The following is a 19811-nucleotide window of genomic DNA, read 5'->3' as shown; positions in this document are numbered from 1 at the left end:
ACGTATATTTCAGTCAGTATTGTGGTCCTCATATTGCAACCAAAACCAGGAGTGGATTAAAAACACAGAAAGGATCTGTTCACACAATGTTGAAATTGAGTGGATGGCCGCCATTTAATGGCAAATATTTGCTGTTATTTTAAAACAACGGCCGTTGTATTGAAATAATGGCAGTTATTTACTGTTATATGGCGGCCATCCACTCAATTTGAACATTGAGTGAACAGATCCTTTCTGTGTTTTTAATCCACTCCTGGTTTTGGTTGCAATATGAGGACCACAATACTGACTGAAATATACGTAGTGTGAACCCAGCCTAAAGTGTCACTGTTGTTATAACTATCGAAATCGGAATCAACAGTAGATGCGATATAAAGTATTTTTGTAATTTACATTCATTACTTTTTAGTTATGTTGTAAAACAAAGTAACACATACTTTAAAAATCAAGGGTCCAGTCTCCTGGAGGCAGAATTTTAGAGCCCTATCACACCAAACCGGCCGATAATTGTTTGGTGTAATAGATCATGTTAAAAGGCAACGATCAGCTGACATGCACTATGCCGGTGGATTATCGTCTTTAAACATGACCTAGTAAAATGATAATAGCGAGGGTCTGCTGTCACCACTCCTATTACACAGAGCAACGGCAGCAGATCACTGCTCTCTGGAATGGGCCACCTGGATGATATAAAAAACTTCAATCTGACTTGACAGGTCTGCGTTCTCTTCCTCCTCAATATCAGTCTTGTGCTGTTTGAAAACCAAGCACAGGATGTCTAGTGTTTCCCACACTCAGAGAAGGTTGTCATGTGATTGATGGACACATTGAGCGGTGACTGTGCTCTGTACTGGCCGGGCCTTCCTGCATTTCCTTTCTTTTAAACCAGCACAAGACTAAAAAAATCTGCCTTCAGGAGACTGGACTTGGATTTCAGGTAAGTATAGCTTTGTTTTAAAGCATGATAACTAAAAATAAATAATTAAACAACGTAACTTGCAGACATGCTTTATATCACATCCCCTTCTGATTTAGATTTTGGAAATTATAATGACAGGTACGCTTTAAGGAAGAAGCTGCTTTCTCTATGTACCTCTATGAGACACTCAATATGACTCAGATACACAGAAGACAGACAGTCATGTGGGTGTTTAGCTGGACCCGAAAGGGGAGATATCACCGCACTGTAAGAGAAGCATAAGCTGACAGGAGCAAACCTAATACTTAGAGTTGAGCAAACAGGTTTGTACAGTCCAGAGTGTGCAGCATATGATTACCTATGGATGAAAAAGGTGGATGCAGCCCTAGGGAGTTTAGGAAAACATGGATACAGCCTATAGCCTATTACTGTGTCCATGTTTTCCTGGGCAGAATCCAACTTCAGCAGCCACCTCTAACCAAATGCTGCACACTCGGGACCGGACAATCCCAAGCGCGTTCAAAGTTTGCTCAACTTTACTACGTTACCGTCAGGCAAGGGGAAAAAAAATCCTGTAATTCTACTTTATTTGCTTTGACCTTTCTTTACTCTACTTTCAAAGAAATCCTCTCATAGAATACATAAAAAGGCTATATATGGGGAAAGGAATAAGCCTCCCCAAATATTATAATATCACATATATTCACACGTCTCCACACAGTGCAGCTGTATCAGAACATTCCTAGATTTCACTTCATTAAGATAAAAAGACAATATGAATGCCATCCTATTCCAGTTGCTATATGGGGGTAGGGGTGGGATGAGATACATACAGACTAGCTGCAGACCTGAAGGTGCTTGCTGGTGTAGAACTGTAACAGGTCTTTTGAGCCATGTGCCCATTTGTATTCAGCTGGTAGCAGCACATATAACTTGAGCCTGACTTGTTTCTCGACGTCTGAATATACCATATCCTTCATGTGGATCTTGACGTTACGAAGTGTATAGCTCATGTACGAGTGGTGCCTGTTGACAATTCTCTGAAATGATCATCATCATTCTACACTAAAATATACTGGTAATGGTAGTTTGAAAGGACCAGCGTGTCCCTGTAAAAGTATGGGAAAGACTGACAAGAATATAGGTAGAGTGAACTTTAGAAAGACTTGCGTGAATGAGGATGCTTATTTACCACCAGAGAAGGACCAGCTTGGCTGGAGAAGTGAGGGGAGCAAGAGTTCAAAGGGGAAGAAGGAGTTAGCGGATTTTTTATTTCCACATTGGGGAGCTGAGGGTCTGGTTGGGTCCCTGGTTAGCTGTAGGCTGTCCATATCCTGCCATGCCTCCTACACCAAAAAAGGTCATCCCTGCCATCTGTTGGGACACCTTATAAAAGAAAAAAAACAAAAACAATTAGTAATGAATGTGTATGGACACAAGAACAAAACACCATTGATTAAACGGCACCAGATATTATACAGGTGGTCCATAAAGAACGTTATATAATAATATTATATATTTACCTGAGCAACATTCCACTGCAGTTGTTGTCCTGGTTGCATGCCGTACATCGGCTGGGCCACAGCACCCATACCCGTTACATAGCCTGCATGTTGTGTCATCATTCCATTAGGGACACCCATGACTGCTGCCTGCATTCCACCCACATATCCGGCTGGAACAGCCAAAGGCGCAACTACCCCTGGATGGGCTGGTTGAGTCATGATTCCCAATGGGGATGCCATCATACCACCCATAACACCACTAGGGGAAGGAACTGCTGGAAAGCCAGGGTAAGCACTTTGGTATGGCATCTGTGCTGGTGCCATGAAAAGAGCGCCTGCAGAACGGATTAAAAAAAAAAAAGATAGAAAAAGATTTAGGTTAGTTCAGAGGAAATAAAAGGAGGGAATTTTTAATCTTTACTGCTGGATTTCTCTTGTCAACATAATCTACAGTTAAAGCCCTATTACGAGGAGCAAATACTGCCAAGTGCGGCACATTATCACCTCATTTGATAGGGCCAGTCACTTTACACCTGTTGAAAAAAATCTGCTGTCTATTGCACATCTCTCCATGTATTAGATGTGCAGCAGACATCCTGGGGTTTTCTTAACTATAGTTATACTTGTAGGAGTATAATGTATCATGTTAACTATTTTTGTAAATACATTCATTTAGCAAACTTGTCTCCTCCTCCTCATATGCTGCTCTTTCCCTCCCATTGCAGACAGCTTGTAGTCTAGGTCTGCTCTAAAAGCAGTGGTCTGGTTGGTATATATAGCTATAGTGTACATCTTTATTATAGCTATATATAAATAAATAAATGAATAAATAAATAATCAGTCAGACCAGTGCTTTTAGAGCAGAATAGTGGTCGGTAACCTAGACAATGAGCAGTCAACGATAGGAGGGGAAAAATTAGGAGAAGGAGGCAAATTTGCTTAATGAATGTAATTGCAAAAATATTTAAAGAGCACATGACATTATAAATAACTTTTGACATGTCGTCAGGTATACCAGAAGCAAAGGTCCAGCACCACCCATGGCTCAAAGTCATAGAGTAAGGTATGGATGCACGCCAGTAGATCATTAATTCCAGAGGCGGATACAATAACATCAAGTAAAGGCAGGGTCCAACATCACCCCAAGGCTTTATTTACATAGCCAGGTGCCGGTAATAAGCAACGCTTCGACAGCTGTGGCCAAGCATACACCATCAGGCATGTCAAAAGTTATTGAGTCTCACTTCTCAGAACCACTGCACTCAGACCATATAGCCGGGAAAAGAGCATGGCCGCCATGTCATCCACTCACCAGCCGCTAGCTAATAAGGACAAAGTAGCCACACAGATTTGTATTGGCAGAATTAGCCAATCAGGAGGCACAGCCAGGGAGAAGATGGCATGGCTGCCATGCTCTCTCCCCAGCCATATCTCCTGATGTCTACGGGTCACTGATATATACACTGTCTTTGCGCAGGAGTGAAAGCACAAAACATGCTGTATACCAGGGACGGGGAACAGTCGACCCTTAAGTCTTGCAAAACTACAATTCTCACCATGCCAGGACAGCCCTATTCCTGTTGTATGCGTTCAGCAAATGGAAAACACATTATACTAAACAGTCTCAATAGGCCTACTGGGAGGATGCCAGTGTGTATGTCGGCACAGCTTTTTCACAGGTATAACAGTAATGTATGGGAAAAATACTGTATGAGTTGGGACTTTTACAATATGAGGCAGATGGTTTTAATATTATGGCTGACTTGTATATGCTCAGGTTCAAAGTATACGTACAAAATAACTTTTATTATAGGGGGTTATTTCTTTAGATATTTATGGCAGCTCAATTTCATAATGTCACACATAACTAAGTGATGGGCCCCCCCAAACTAGTCCAGAGAATGGCGGTGCCCTGCTATCTTACAACAACAATATTAATGGTAGACCCAACAGTCAGATCCCTGTAGACCACAAGTACATTACAAGGATTGTTTTACTTATCACATTCAGACCTTGAGCTGGAATCTGCGGAGTCTGAGGCCCATACAGAGACAGGATGGAATCCTTAGAAAGTTGCTTCTTTGTGTTCTCTTCTGTTTTCCCACCAGATTCTGGAAACAAGTTAAGATTTTCTGGGACCGACCCCGAACCAGTCACTGGCATGGAGCTTACAGTCTGCTGGAACGAAAAACAGACACCAGGGCTCAGATATTGTGCTATATTTTAATATTAACCAATTCCCCATAGTTATGACATGGATGGATTCCGATCCCCACTCAATAACCGGCCCAGACAGGACACCATTGTGGCCATTGTTACTGTGTCCTGCAACTGAATCTAGGGGAGCCCATTGAGCAACTCAGCCTGCTCTTTTCTCAATGATGTGACATGTACAGCAAATAGCAGGAAAAAATTAAAAGTGTAACTCTTTTTATTTGCAGAAATTATTTGCAGAAATTAGTAGTATAAGTGTTTTTAATAAACTTTATAATAGGTTTTATTAGGCAAAAAAAGCGTCTTTCAGTACTCAAAAAGCGATCTCCAAGCCTCCCCTTCCTTCTTATCTGTTAATTATCAAGCAAATCCGTGTTCATTAGAGAAGCCAGTGAAGACGGGTTCTGCTGTGTCCATTATATCCTATGGAGGGGGGAGGGGCCACAGGAGATGACTTAGCAGGAAGGAAAGACATGAAGGTCAACTGTTTGTAGACTGGCTGGATTCAGGGGTCAGAAAGATCAGTGCTTATCTAGGAACTTGCTGAGAGAAGATTGCAGGGTGTTGTGCTGTGCAGGACTGCTCCGTGCTCACTCACTCCTCTCAGCCCCTCCCCTCTCCATAGCCACATAATGGACACAGAAATACTGCTTTATCTGAAGTGAGGGGGGAGCTAGAAAAACAGCTTTTTGACTACAGAAGGAAACTCTTGGTAAATAAAACCTACTACAGAGTTTCTTAAAATCGCTTGTACTATAGGTACTTATTGTTTTCAGAAAAATGACCCTGAAATGATAGTTACGCTTTAAAGCTTTTAAATATGGACATTGCAGATGTTACAGGATGACTTAGACACACTGAGTGTTTGGGCGTCCACTTGGCAAATGAGGTTCAATGTGGATAAATGTAAAGTTATGCACCTGGGTACTAATAACCCACATGCATCATATGTCCTGGGGGGAGTTACTCTGGGAGAGTCACTGATAGAGAAGGATCTGGGTGTACTTGTAGATAATAGACTACAGAACAGCACACAATGTCAGTCAGCTGCTTCTAAGGCCAGCAGGATATTGTCATGCATTAAAACAGGCATGGACTCACGGGACAGGGATATAATATTACCGCTCTATAAAGCCTTGGTGCGGCCTCATCTGGAGTATGCCGTCCAGTTTTGGAACCCGATTCATAAAAAGGATGTTCTAGAGCTGGAGAGGGTACAAAGACGGGCAACTAAACTAATAAGGGGAATGGAGCATCTTAGTTATGAGGAGAGATTAAAAGAATTACATTTGTTTAGTCTGGAAAAGAGACGTTTAAGGGGAGATATGATTAACTTATTTAAATATATAAATTGCCCCTACAAGAGATATGGGGAAAAGATGTTCCAGGTAAAACCCCCTCAAAGGACAAGAGGGCACTGCCTCCGCCTGGAGAAAAAAAGGTTCAATCTCCGGAGGCGACAAGTCTTCTTTACTATGAGAACTGTGAATCTGTGGAACAGTCTACCACAGGATCTGGTCACAGCAAAAACAGTAGAGGGCTTCAAAACCGGCCTAGACAAGTTCTTAGACCAAAATAATATAAATGCATATGTATAGAACCTATCACCCCCCCCCCCTTCCCTGTATCCATCCCCTCCTTGGTTGAACTTGATGGACATGTGTCTTTTTTCAACCGTATCAACTATGTAACTATGTACATTGGATCCCGACCCTTTAGCTGGAGTCAATGAATTAACCGTCTACATCAGACGATACACAATATGACCTACTTTACCTGGTTGGTCTTTGAGCTGGACAAGCAAGTAGAGCCAAAAAGGTCTAGTTCCTTTTCCAAGCTGGAATTAGACTTTCCATTGGGAACAGCAGTAGCTACTGGGGCATCTAAAAAAGCAAGTGAGAAAAGTCAAGTATAGGAGCCTGGTTGTGCTAAATTACACAAGTGATAACTAAATCTCACATTAATTGATATACACATAATACTAGGGAGAAGAGCCAAACACCATACAACTAGTTATTATCCTGATAATTCAGATTGTACACACCCACTACAATAATAGGTAGAGTACAGGTTGCTGCAGACACACATAAAAAAACAAACAAAAACACATTCTATAAATATATAATGAAAAGAAAATTTGAGGATTTGAGACCTTACAATTACCATGGTGGTCACTACAGCACCAAAACTATGAGTATATATGCCAGATAACCGCCTTCCCACCCTAATTTAAAGGTCCCTTAATGACAAAAAAACTAGCTGTTACTTCTGGGTGAAGTTGCCGTTAAAGGGGTACTCCAGAGAGGAAAAGTAATGATTTTAAATCAACAGAAAGTTATACAGATTTGTAAAATGACTTATGTTTAAAAAGAAATTTAAACCTTTCAGTACTTATCAGCTGCTGTATGTCCTGCAGGAAGTGGTGTTTTCTCTCCAGTCTGACAGTGCTCTCTGCTGACATCTCTGTCCATGTCAGGAACTGTCCAGAGCAGGAGAGGTTTGCTATGGGGATCTACTACTGCTTTGGAATTTCCTGACATTGACAGATGACAGCAGAGAGCGCTGTGTCAGACTTGAAAGAAAACACAAATTTCCTTTAGGACATACAGCAGCTGATAAGTATGGGAAGACTTGAGATATTAAAATAGAAGTAAATTATATAAATAGAAGTAAATTAAATATAATTTTGAAACAAGTTGATTTCTAAATATTTTTATCCTGTAGGTCAATTTAAAGTAAAACTGTTCAGTGTGTAGTATAAGTAAGTGTACTCACTGCACTTACTGACAGCTCTGTGGGGTACACAGGAGCTGCTATCACCACATGCCCCTCTTTCAGGCTGTGTCATCCTGCTCTGTGGTGATTCTGGTGATAAGATGGCCGACATGGAGGAGTATGTTACTATGCCCTGCCCCCAGTACATCAAAACACATTAGTAGCATATTAAATAACCTACAAATATCCCAAAAACGGTGCTAAGGATCAAGATAAGATAACTACCTTCATCCTTGGCACCACATGTGTTATAGGGAAATATCAGCTTTCACTTTGCACAAGGAAGTCCAGGTGTCCATGGCTAGGAACACACCCTCACAGAAATGCGCGCAAACCCCTACTGATTGAGAATGGGGGTCGTACACTTCTCTGTCATGGCATGTTGATAGCCATTGGTTTGGATCAGTAGACACACCGACAGGTATACTTTAATTATAAACTGGTGCGGACAACAGAATAAAATTCAGGGAAATTTACTTAGTAAACAGCTCAGTGGAGGAATACAAGTGATCTGAGCAAATCTTTAATGCACTACTGGGAAATCCAGCTACTTTCTGGTCTGGGGGCCACCAACAGAAAGTGAAAAGGCTAGCGTTTAAGGGGGGCACAGAAATAGGACAAAGTGTTGAAAATAACAGAACAGTGGCTGTTTGTACACGGTGTAAGAACAGAGGTGTGTATTACTCCAAAGAAATTAAAAAATATATATTTTTATTTCTATTTAGTGGAATAACCCCATTAAGTTTTCATTGCTCCTTTTTCAGCACGACACTCCATGCCAAGTGGGAAATGCTTCCCTATAACATTCATATACCCTGAAAGGGCCCACAAAGAGTGATTGCCTATGGAATAACAAAGCAAATAAATCCCTGTAATAAAAAGCCATCTCACCAAGCCCAAGGAGGTCCATGACTGGCTCTGCTGTCCTTTGTGGAGAACTTTTCACAAGATGAGTGTCATCCCTCCGAAGAGGCTGGAAATAAAAAGTAATTTTTTTTAACCAGGTTGAAAGTCATTTCCCTTTACTGAGAGCTGTCATATAATAATCTTTTATAATGGTAGCCTGCATGTACACAATACATAAAACCTAGATGGGAATTTCAAAAAAGCTACTCAAGTCAGTCTTCAAGCTTTCTCCATAACCTGATCCATATGGTCTCACTTCTTACAATGATACCAATACTAATGCTAATTCTGACCCATAGTGACAACCTATTGTGTGATCAATGCCACCCATCACTAGCCGGAGTGGTGACGTTCTCTCTTGTAATTACTGCGACAGCCAGAAGTTGGCCGCAAAGTTTGTTTTTGCTGCCAATTTAGGCCCACGTTGATATATTTTTAATCCGCCTATTTATCCATTTCTATGTGAAGATTATGCAACTATTTGTGAGTGCTACGCTGTAAAATTGTACACTGTAAAAAAATAAAAAAAAATATAAACTGCAATATAGGGATTTGGGAGGGAATCAATTATTTTTGTCTATGTTTTGGTGTAAAATTGTTGTAAATTTGTTTTGCGCAAAAATTAGCAATTTTTTCACACTGGTTTTCTGGTGAAAGCATAATTTTGATATTAAAAAACAAAAAAAAAAAGCAGTGGATCACCTTTTTACTATTAGCTTAGGTGACTATTATTACTACAAAACAATGACAACTTACCAACTTAACCTTCTCAAATATGACTGGCTCAGATTTTATATCAGGTGCGGACTCCGATTTCTTCCACTTTGTTTCTCTCTCTTTCTGTAAGAAAAGATGGAAATGTACATTTAAAACGGCAAAACACTAGAGGGGACGAAAAATCTACAACCATTATACTGCTAATAGAATCTACTAAAGAAAAGTAACCACATTTATTCAAACATCAAGACTTGTGCACTGCAAAAATGTCATGTTCTTTCAGCTAGGAAAAGCTGACCTGGCAGTATAGACAGCCAATGTGAAAATAAACAGGGAAGCCTGAGAAGGACAACCGTATCCATCGGCCCCATTAGAACATACAAAACAATGCCTAGGACCCTACCTATAGGTGCCACACACCTGGCACATTCATAAATTACTGGGATAGCCAGTCATTTGAAAGGCAGCCATGTAATACCATATTGCCCTTGTTTTGACTTTTAAAGGGGTTATCTAGGCTTGTCTCCAGGTTAGGTGCGGTTTGCAATTAAGCTCCATTTCCTTCAATGGAACAGAGTTTCGAACCCCACCCAATCTGGAGAGATTGGTGCAAAAGTGAGATGTTTTTGTAGCACTGGATAACCCCTTTAACTGCGTCTCTCCACACCTGATGTCCACCATTTATGGACCACGTTTAGCTCCCTAACCATTCCATTTAGCAGATGCCAAGCCTAAGAGGGAACACTGGTCAAGATGTGGATTATAAAAGGCTGATTAGGAATCGGGAACTATCAGAATGAAAGCAGCAAGGGATCTGCTGCTGGAAGATCCTCTAGGTTTTCAAATGGTAGACAACCCTTTTACATAGAATTTGTTAATGTCCCTGTCATCCTTCAAAACAAACAAACAAAAAAAGCACAGGTCACTAGCCAGGAGAAACATCTATAGAAGTGATTGTTTATTATTAGATATGAGCGAACCGGGTTTGGGTTCGAGTTCATCCGAACCCGAACGTTCGGCATTTGATTAGGTGGGGCTGCTGAACTTGGATAAAGCTCTAAGGTTGTCTGGAAAACATGGATACAGCCAATGACTATATCCATGTTTTTCACATAGCCTTAGGGCTTTATCCAAGTTCAGCAGCCACCGCTAATCAAATGCCGAAAGTTCGGGTTCGGATGGACTCAAGCATGCTCGAGGTTCACTCATCTCTATTTATTATCTTTTCTGCCCTTATAAAAATGACCGTTATCGGACGCATATCTCCCCACTATACAGGGGATTGATGGCCGGCTGATAACAATGCATTTAAATGATTATGTGCAATCCAGCAATTGTTGGTGCGGCCCAGTTACACAATTAACCAAGCCTTGTGATTGTTCTGGAAAAAAAAGCAATGAATTTGCTAATTGGCACCGGTTTCCTGCCCCACATTGAGCAGTGTTTCTGTACTGGCTAGAAATGCAGTGAAGCAACACCTTGTTATAATACTCGTAAATACCTGCTGGACATACTCACTCTAAACGCATTGATGTCTACACTGCGATCCATATACTTTTTCTTTTCATATTTGTCTCTGATAAATGTTTCCACCGCTCTAGAGAAGTTACGTTAAGGAAAAATGGAACCTTTCAGCACATAAGAATTTCAAATGAACAAATGTATGGATTAGCTGAATGGCAATGATTCCCCAACCCTATGTACAATTTACAGATTCAGCATGGTTCTTTTATTAAATGGATCCCCCACACTTGAGGGCCTTTTACATGGGCCGATTATTGCCCAGGATCGTTGCTAGAAATGCTCTTGAGGCCTATGTAAAAGTGACAGCAATCACCGGTAAAGACCGGGGGCGAACATCTGATCATCTGTTTAGAACCTGCTTTAAAATGTATCTCTATTGGCTGCGCATTTGCCTGTGTAAACAAGATATGTGCAGCTGATAAAGGGAAATTTATAGCACAGATATGTATGTATCTGTGCTGTCAGTTTCCAGATCACAAGCAGTCTATACTTACCATCCATACTGCTTGTGTTCCGGCACTTGGTTCTTTGAGCCTCCAGCCACTGCTGTAACTTCAGGCCGCCTCCTTCTCCTACAGAATGAAGGCCGCTGGAGAAGGCGGCGACCTAAAGATAAAGCCAGAAGACTGGAGAAGCCAGACGACGGAACACCAGCACCAGTGGATGGTAAGTATAGACTGCCTGATATATACATACCTCTGCTTTCAGTTTCCTGGACTGCACAAATTATATAAGCATTGTTCATGCAGCCAAGGTGCCTCGATTTGTCGTGTAAAGCACTGCAAATGATCTCCCTGATTGGCGCTCGTTTGCGGCCAATAAATCTTCGTGTCTAAAAGAACCCTTGGCCCTGATGTACAGATATGCTGCAGATCAGTAGTAGAAAATGTGCAAAATTACAGCATAAAAAAATTAAAAAACAAAAAATTGTATAAATATGCACCTGTGAACACACTCTGAAAGAACTATGTACTATGGCCCATCTTAACACATTTTATCCTTATTTTAAAAGGAATCTGTCAATATAGTCTGCTATTCCAGCCAGCATGAAACAGAAAGACTCCTTTTGTCTATCTACAGTAAATGATTTCTTTGTGAAAATGCCTATGGAATGACAAGGGTAGGTGACTATACAAAAAAAAAAAAATATTATATATTTGCAGTCAACAGAACATTTTCCAAAAGGACAGAGTTTTTGACATTAGGGATAAGCGAACCGTGAGCATGCACAGGATCGTCCAAACCGAGTGTGGGGTGTTTGATTACCAGTGGTTGAAGTAGTTGGATGCGGCCCTAAGGCTGCCTGGAAAGCATGGATACAGCCATAGGCCATGTTCACACAACATATATTTTCCTAAAAGTACAGCCGTTGCTGTAATCAGCAACAATGGCCGTACATTTAACGAAAATATATGTTGCCTTGCCTTCTATGGAATTCCTGTTGGAGCGTATACACATAGTATACGCTCCGGCCGGGATCCCTAGCAGCGCCGTAGAAAACTGACATGTCAGTTTTGTGTGGCCGCTATTTAGTGAATAGCGGCTGCAGAAAACCCTGTCCGTGCACACTATGGAGTGAGCGGCTCCGGCCACACGCTCCATTGTGTGCAGTGGGGAGTTCTGATGGGGGCGTGCACTGATGCGCCTGCATCAGAACTCTGCGGCCCCAAAGATCATCTGGTACCGTCCGAGATAATCTTTTCTGAGACCGGCCGTTCCGTGACCCGGCTGGACGATCCCGTACATGCTCGCGGTTCACTTCTCTTTATTTGCCATATAAATGTCAGCCGTAGTATGCATGTGCCTAGAGAGATCTACATTTGAAAGCCTCTATAATTTGAAGCCAAGCTAACTACTAAGGCCTAGTTTACATATATAAGAGGCATCCGTTTCCGTTCTTTGTAAAAAACTGACTGCAGCTGATATCACAACTGATGGCAAAAAGGTCATCAGTTGTCATCAGGTTTTATATCACTTTTTAATGAAAAACCATCAGTTGCAATCAGTTTATTCCTTTAGTTGTCATCAGTTTTTTCAAATACAGTATATAGGGGGCAGCACCAGAACAGAAGATAAAATATTGTGGACAATACATGGGAATCCTCTAGAGCAGGGGTAGGGAACCTTGGCTCTCCAGCTGTTGCAAAACTACAACTCCCATCATGCCTGGATATCCCAGACATGATGAGAGTTGTAGTTGTGCAACAGCTCGCGATGCAAGGCTCCTACCCCTGTCCTAAATGGTGCTGCACTGTATAGAGGAGCTGGGGGGGGCCAGGGGTCACAAGAGTTTAATGTCGGGGCAGGGACTTCTCTATGGAGTGCCGGAGGATGCATAATGCATGTGTCTGCACACGACATGCCTCCAGCGCCCCATAGACTTAAGTGGATACGGTGCCGGATAGCTGACCTGGCGTACGTCAGAACGCTGCGTGCTGCGTTCTGCCGTACAGCGGCATCAGTTGTAGAACGGATCATCCGAACTGTCCCATTGAAAACAATGGGATCAGTTCAGAGATGCGTTTCCCTTAGGTGCTTCTCTACTGCAACGGAGGGAAATGCCGCCGGATCCCGGATTTATGTAAACTAGGCCTTACACAATAGCAAACAGGAGAATCTATGCAAAGGTTTATAAAATCAGATCAAACACAGGGAGAAAAACTATTGACAATGTATGTGTTTTCCTGTATGGAGGCTGAAAGGATACTGGTCAGTCTGTGGTCGGATAAAACTCTCTGGCAGGAACGCTTCATACAGTCGTTTTGCTTTCCCATTTCCCATGTCTTCCATACACTGGAATTCAAAGAAAAATTAGGTAACGTACACATAAAAGGTCCATTCAAGGCTATGACATTTACTTAGCCCAAGACAAACCGTTCTGTGTTATTCTGTCTTCTCTGTACCTGTATTTGTTCTTGAGTCCACTGATCTAGGTTGACAGATTTCACCCTTGAGATGTGGACTCCAAGGTTCCTGTGGACACCTGCACAGCGGATGCACACAAATACCCCGATATTCCAGGAGGCCCATCTTGGTCCTGGGGAGAGCAACATTAAAGGAAACTCTTAGGAATCGGAATGGATTCAGGAAATAAATATTGGTTCACATTTAAAAAGAGTCACTGTTGTGTTTTTTTTTTTTTGCAGAAATCAATAGTACAGGTGATTTTAAGAAACTTTGTAATTGGGTTTATTAGGCAATTATGCCATTATCTGCATTCAAAAAGACTTTCCCCAGCCCCCCCCCCCCCGCTGATTATCAGGAAATCTCGACTCTTTTACATCAGTCGAGCCCTGTGTAACCTATAGAAAGGGGGGGGAGGGAGGACGAAGATTAGTCGCCAGCAGAGAGCAAAGAACAAAGGGTTACACAGCGGGACCTGTGTGAAAGCTGGTATTCAGAGGTCAGTGCTGACTTCAATGGAGATAGAGAACAATGAAGATGGGGGGGAGCTTCAAACTGCTTTTTTTATGATAAAAATGCATTTTTAGGCTAATAAACCCAATTTTCTTAACATCGCCTGTACAATTAATTCCTGCAAAAAAAATAAATAAATAAATAAACGACAGTGACTCTTTAATGCATCTACTCTTCACGTGATCTAGTCCTTATTTGTCCCCATGTACATTGTGCCACAAACAGGAAATCAGGCATTTTGCGAATACAGCATTAATAGTGACTACGGAAACAAGGGAAGGAAAGGAACGGAAAGCAAAGAATCCATTCGGCATAAGTGATGTGTAGTCATATCACATGTCTATAGGGGCCTGTCCAGGAAAGAGTCTATATCCCTGAGCCATATCCTGCCTGCCTGTCATCTAGACTTTTATCAGCTTCCCCAATATGGAGAGGCCGGCTAAGGAAAGGAAGGTCACAGGACTTTCCAATACATTTACTGGACGTATGTTATAAACAACATATAACTTATTGTTAGGATATGTCATCATCTTAGACCTAAGGGGCCCCCACCAATATAAGAGGGACCACCTCTTATATTTTCATGTCCTTCCTAAGGGCCAGTTCACACGGAGCAAAAGTGGGGGAACTCTCCGCCTGCCTCAGTGTGACACTGTTTGTCTATGTGACGGCTCGCACGCCTCCGGTCTCCGTGGCTGACATGTCAATTCTTTGAGCGGAGGCGCGTGAGCCCTCCCAGGCAATATGGCTGCACCTGTAACGTGATCAAAATGTGAAGACATAGCGGAAGTCACTGCACACTCATCTTCTTCTTGAATTTCGGAAAAAATAGAAGAAATGATGCAAGCGTGTTGCCCAATTCTGTTGACACACTGATATATGGCGTAACCACTTTAAGTTGCAGGCTTGATTCACAAATTCAAGCAGAACCAACTATGAAGGCAAAAAATACATCAATAACTTAAAAAAAAAAAAAAAAATGAGGGACATGGGGAATTTGAAGCTTTGGCCCGACAAATCCCAGGAGCCTTGACAAGCGTCACTGGTCTAAAGGGCTTATTGATACATCTGGACTAAAAGGTCCAGTTGACCCCTAAAGTATACAGCATTTGGTCTATCACTATATACATACAATGCTGCAAAAGCAGTCTACCATTAGATTGCTACAATGGTTGATATACCAATGCCAGACAAACGACCATCATGATCGCTGCATATCTCCCTCTCTATATTGAAGGGTCCTAAGGCTGTACTGCAACCTACTGTCGGGCTATAAGATAATTTTTTTTTCTAATTAATTTCTATTTTTTTTTTTTTGGTAGTTATGGAGGCTGCCACCTGAGCTGTTTTTGCAGCATTTAGTGATATGCTTTACAGCAAGGCTCATTAAGGGGCATGACAGATTCTCATCACAACCCTATTTCTGTCTGTTTTATGCCACCAAGAAACCTAGCGGGACCTGGCCGTACTTCCTCATTCACTGCTAATCCGGAACACAAAGATAGTGCATGTGACCCCTGTTAGATCCAATGGGGGTTGTACGCATTATCAGATGAATGCGTTTATCCCTATCCATGGAGACCTGAACTTCCGGATTAGCAGTGGTTTTCACTGCTAATCCGGAAGCACCTGTCCTGACAGGTAAACTTTAAAACCATGTCCCCCCCATGGTTTTCTATGGGGGATTTGCTCTAGACTGTTCCTGCCACAGACAGACAGCATTGTGCCACACTGGAAAGAATACACCACTTCCTGCAGGACATACAGCAGCTGCTAAGTACCGGAAGACTGGAGATTTATTTATTTTTTTTAAATAGAAGTAAATCACAAATCTCTGGCACTTTTTGACACCAGTAGATTTGAAAGAATTTACTTAACTTTGATAATGATTATAATTTTTCTACCTGCGTTTATTCCACTCCAGCTAAAAATACTGAGAAAATTACTTCTGGAGAACATAGCCTTTAAAGGGGTTATAGCAAAAATCTTGTTCTTTCAAATCAACTGGTGTCAGAAAGTCACATAGATTTATAATTTACTTCTAATAAAAAAATCGAAAGTCTTCCCATACTGATCAGCTGCTGTATGTTCTGCTAGAAATGTTTCATTTTCAGTCTGACACAGTGCTCTCAGTGCTGACATCTCTGGCCGAGACAGAAACTGTCCAGAGCAGGAGAAGTTTTCTATGGGGATTCATAGAAAACCGAGACACAGTTCACAGTCTTAGCCAGAGAGGTCAGCAGAGAGCACTGTGTCAGGCTGAAAATAAAACATTTCCTTCAGGACATACAGCAGCTGATACGTATGGGAAGACTTCAGATTTTTTAATAGAAGTAAATTACAAATCTATATAATTTTTTGATATCAGATGATTTGAAAGAAAAATATTTTCGCTGGATAACCCCTTTAACTCAAAAACTGCAGCCTGTTAAGGTATATAGTCAGTGAAATGGTTAATCCATTGTGAGCTGGGATTAGGAGTGTCGGCAGTAATGAGGCACAGGTTGTATATAGTGTCAACACGCATAGCCTGATCCTGCCGAGTCGCAGCTGATCACATCCTCGATAAAGAAGACATGACTGAGCTCTAGCAAGCACAACACTAAGGTTTTCTGAAGGACACTGCATGATGAAGGATTTTTCTTCCTATCCACAGGCGGTGAATCACCGGATGTATCATTTCCCAGCAAATGTGCTCCCTGTGGGATAGTGCTGGTAAACCACGCTCTGTTCTCCTTTCCATCTTCTGAAAAGATTGTGAATACTAAAAAAAAAAAAAACCTTCCTTCTAGTAGGGAAATATGGATTTTATGTCATTCTGTATGTACAGATGTGTGTAGAGATAAACATATACAGTAGGATGAATATTTTAGTGACGTCGCAAGTTACATAACTGAAGCTCTATGAAAATTAATCAAAATTAATTCGGTTTGAGCATGGAGAGCAGAAACCGCCTTCCCTTCATAGCCGCTGGGGTCCGGAAGTGCTGCGTCACCAGTCTAATAGGCCACCCAGGCAGAGCGCACATCTGGTACAGTCACCAGCTGGGCAGCAATGCCGCCTACTGGGCAACAATGAGGCCAATGCTAAGCAAACAGCACACAATAACAACACAGGTTACGGCGAGGATGGAGAAGCAGCTTTATCCATGGAGAACAAACAAGAGTTTCCATAGACTTCCAGTGAATACCAGCAGCCAAGGCCTGGTGCATAGACTGTCAGCTCTTGGGGTTCATGCACTTTAGAGTCTACAGGACTCTACAGAAAAAGTTTCAGACATGAGTAATACGGAAGCATAAATTTGCATATAATATGCTCATTATGTATATATATATATATATATATATATATATATATATATATATATATAATGAAACCGGCCATAAAATGGTTTTATATGGAAACGACTGGACGACTCTAACCTGATGATATGTCGCCATTAAGTCAAGTTTCTTACCTTTATCCTTGCTGCAGTTTGCAGTTAGGGTACAAACCCACACACCGTATACGCAGCTTATTTACTGCTGCGATACGCAGCAAATACGCAACAAACACGCAACAAACACGCAGCAGATTAGATCTAAATAACTGGACACAGCATCAAATCTGCACCACCAAATCTGCTTCAAATCTGCTGCGTTTTTGCTGCGTATCTGCTGTGTATACGGTGTGTGGGTTTGTACCCTTAAAGGGGTTGTCCAGCGAAAATCTTTCTTTCAAATCAACTGGTGCCAGAAAGTTATATAGATTGTAGTTTACTTGTATTTAAAAATCTCAAGTCTACCCATACCTATCAGCTGCTGTATGTCCTGCATGAAACATTTTATTTTAAGTCTGACACAGTGCTCTCTGCTAAAATCTCTGGCCGGGACAGGAAATCTGTCTCGGTTTTCTGTAAATCTCCATAGAAAACCTCTCCTGCTCTGGATAGTTCCTGTCTCGGTCAGAGATGTCAGCAGAGAGCAATGTGTCAGACTGAAAAGAAAACATTTCCTGTAGGACATACAGCAGCTGATAAGTATGGGAAGACTGGAGATTTTTTAATAGAAGTAAATTACAAATCTATATAACTTTCTGGCACCAGTTGATTTGAAAGAAAAAGATTTTCGCTGGACAAACCCTTTAAAAGGGCTTATCCAATGCTACAAAAACATGGCCACTTTCTTCCAGAGGCAGAACCGCTCCTGTCTCCAGTTCAGGTGCGGTTTGTAATTAAACTCCATTCACTACAACTAAACTGAGTTGCAAAACTACCCCCAAACTGGAGACAAGAGTGGAGCTGTCTCTAGAAGAAAGTGGCCATGTTTTTATAGCGCTGGATAACCCCTTTAAATCCCTAGGCTACTAAGGAGGTTTGGTGCACTGGGGTGGGAGCACCGATCAGTTCCCGGCCTTAAAATGAATATCAGTGGAGCGGTCTGGCTGGGGGCAGGTCAGATTGGGTCATTTGGGGGAGCAGTCCCGCCTCTGGTGCACCGACCTGCCTTACTAGCTAGAGATTTATCCACAAACTACACAGAAATGTGACCCAGGATGAAGGTAAGAAACTTACCTTCATCCTCATCCCCCTGAACACAAGAGGGACATATCAGCAGGTTAGATTGGTCGTTTCCCTTTAAACAAAACTACATTTCTCATCATCTCCCGACAAGAAAACGTAACTAAGAAAGAGCCATAAGCAGAAGATTACGGCTCTAATCATCACAATAAGGAACGTTCTGATCGATTCCTTCCAGTCTCCACCTCCTGATAGGGATTCATAGGAAACGGCCAGAATGTGCTGCTCCATCTCTGCTCAGTATGCCGCACACAGCGCAGAAAATCACACCGCTATAGGATAAAGATGACGGACAGTATGGAAAAGTTCTGTATAGGCAGAGGGACGCTATACATAAGAATCTGCCCCCCTATGGTAACAATAATGGACTCTTCTGCCTTTATACATCTGGGTGTATAGATGGATCATTCCATTTAGGAATAGGGGGAATGTACACTACATGGAAATACAAGGTGACCCATACATATCAGTCTTCACAGACAGGTCCAGTTAGTCATGGGACGTAAAGGCATGGCAGTGTACAGACAGCTAATGCCTCATAGTCTCAGGACAAGATGCCCAGTGAGCCAGCAGCAGCTGTCAGACAATGGGTTTCTATGGCAACCACAGAGGGACAGGGGGTTGTAACTTGGGAGCTGCCCCACACTACAGCCGGTGGTCGGTGGCACACCCGGGAGTGCCCTGTTCCCACACATGACCTCGCGATAAGTCAGAGCCGTCACACACCTTTGGCCTGGCAGTCAGCGCAGAACTTGTTCTCTTCCCGCAGCAGCAGCTCGGACAGCACGGCCTGGTACCGCTCCACGTCCCGGACAGACTTCCCGGTCATCTTCCCGGGAGACAGTAAGATGGCTTCCCCGTGCCGCGGTGCTCAGTTCCTGTTTCCGGGTTACCGCCCACAGTGTCGCCTGCACAGTGTTACGTCACTAAGCCGCGCCCACTCTTTACAAAAGCCCTCCGCCAAGTGTGGGAGCGGCAGCCAATCAGGAGACGGCTTCTTGACGTTCATTAGATACAAATTTATGAATGGATGTTGCTGTCGCTTAGCAACTCGGAATGCCCGGGTGCACTGAGGACTGGGCTGGTGTGACGTCATGTAGTAGCGCCCGCGCTGGCTGTAGCGTAGTATAATCGGATGGATAGGTAGAGGTTAGGTGGGGTTCATGTTCAGTATACAATTATGAAGAATTATAGTTTACCAGTGGTCACGTGTTATTATGTAGAGACCCCTCACAGCAGCGCCATGTTGTGATGGAGCTGTATCACATAAGGATAG

At 42.3% G+C, this 19811-nt stretch overlaps 1 protein-coding gene across 2 annotated transcripts; it reads right to left on the bottom strand.

Moving 5' to 3' along the window:
• Positions 1-2166: 2166 nt before the first annotated feature.
• SMAP2 (small ArfGAP2) lies at positions 2167-19526 on the bottom strand. 2 transcript variants are annotated; one of them, XM_069972526.1, is made up of 10 exons: positions 19262-19526; positions 13464-13597; positions 13268-13353; positions 10555-10633; positions 9076-9159; positions 8305-8386; positions 6415-6521; positions 4437-4602; positions 2443-2759; positions 2167-2305 (listed from the first exon to the last, which is right to left on the bottom strand). In XM_069972526.1, the coding sequence occupies exons 1-10, from the start codon at positions 19362-19364 to the stop codon at positions 2189-2191; spliced, it is 1275 nt and encodes a 424-aa protein (XP_069828627.1). In that variant the 5' UTR covers positions 19365-19526; the 3' UTR covers positions 2167-2188. The 2 variants fall into 2 exon arrangements, with proteins under 2 accessions (XP_069828627.1, XP_069828628.1); XM_069972527.1 differs by having other exon boundaries at positions 4437-4599; positions 19262-19524.
• Between the last annotated feature and the right edge of the window lie 285 nt (positions 19527-19811).

The sequence above is a fragment of the Dendropsophus ebraccatus genome, chromosome 5 (genome assembly GCF_027789765.1).
Source record: "Dendropsophus ebraccatus isolate aDenEbr1 chromosome 5, aDenEbr1.pat, whole genome shotgun sequence".
NCBI classification, from domain to species: Eukaryota; Metazoa; Chordata; class Amphibia; order Anura; family Hylidae; genus Dendropsophus; species Dendropsophus ebraccatus.
This window is presented reverse-complemented; position numbering and strand designations above follow the sequence as displayed.

Bases quoted from the DNA above. Each gene is read 5' to 3' on its own strand.
- SMAP2 (XM_069972526.1), bottom strand. From the start codon at position 19,364: ATGACCGGGAAGTCTGTCCGGGACGTGGAGCGGTACCAGGCCGTGCTG. The intron at 8,387-9,075 runs GTAAGTTGTCAT...TTTTATTTCCAG, and splicing joins TATTTGAGAAGGTTAAGTTG to CCTCTTCGGAGGGATGACAC. The intron at 6,522-8,304 runs GTGAGATGGCTT...TTGCTTTTTTAG, and splicing joins CATGGACCTCCTTGGGCTTG to ATGCCCCAGTAGCTACTGCT.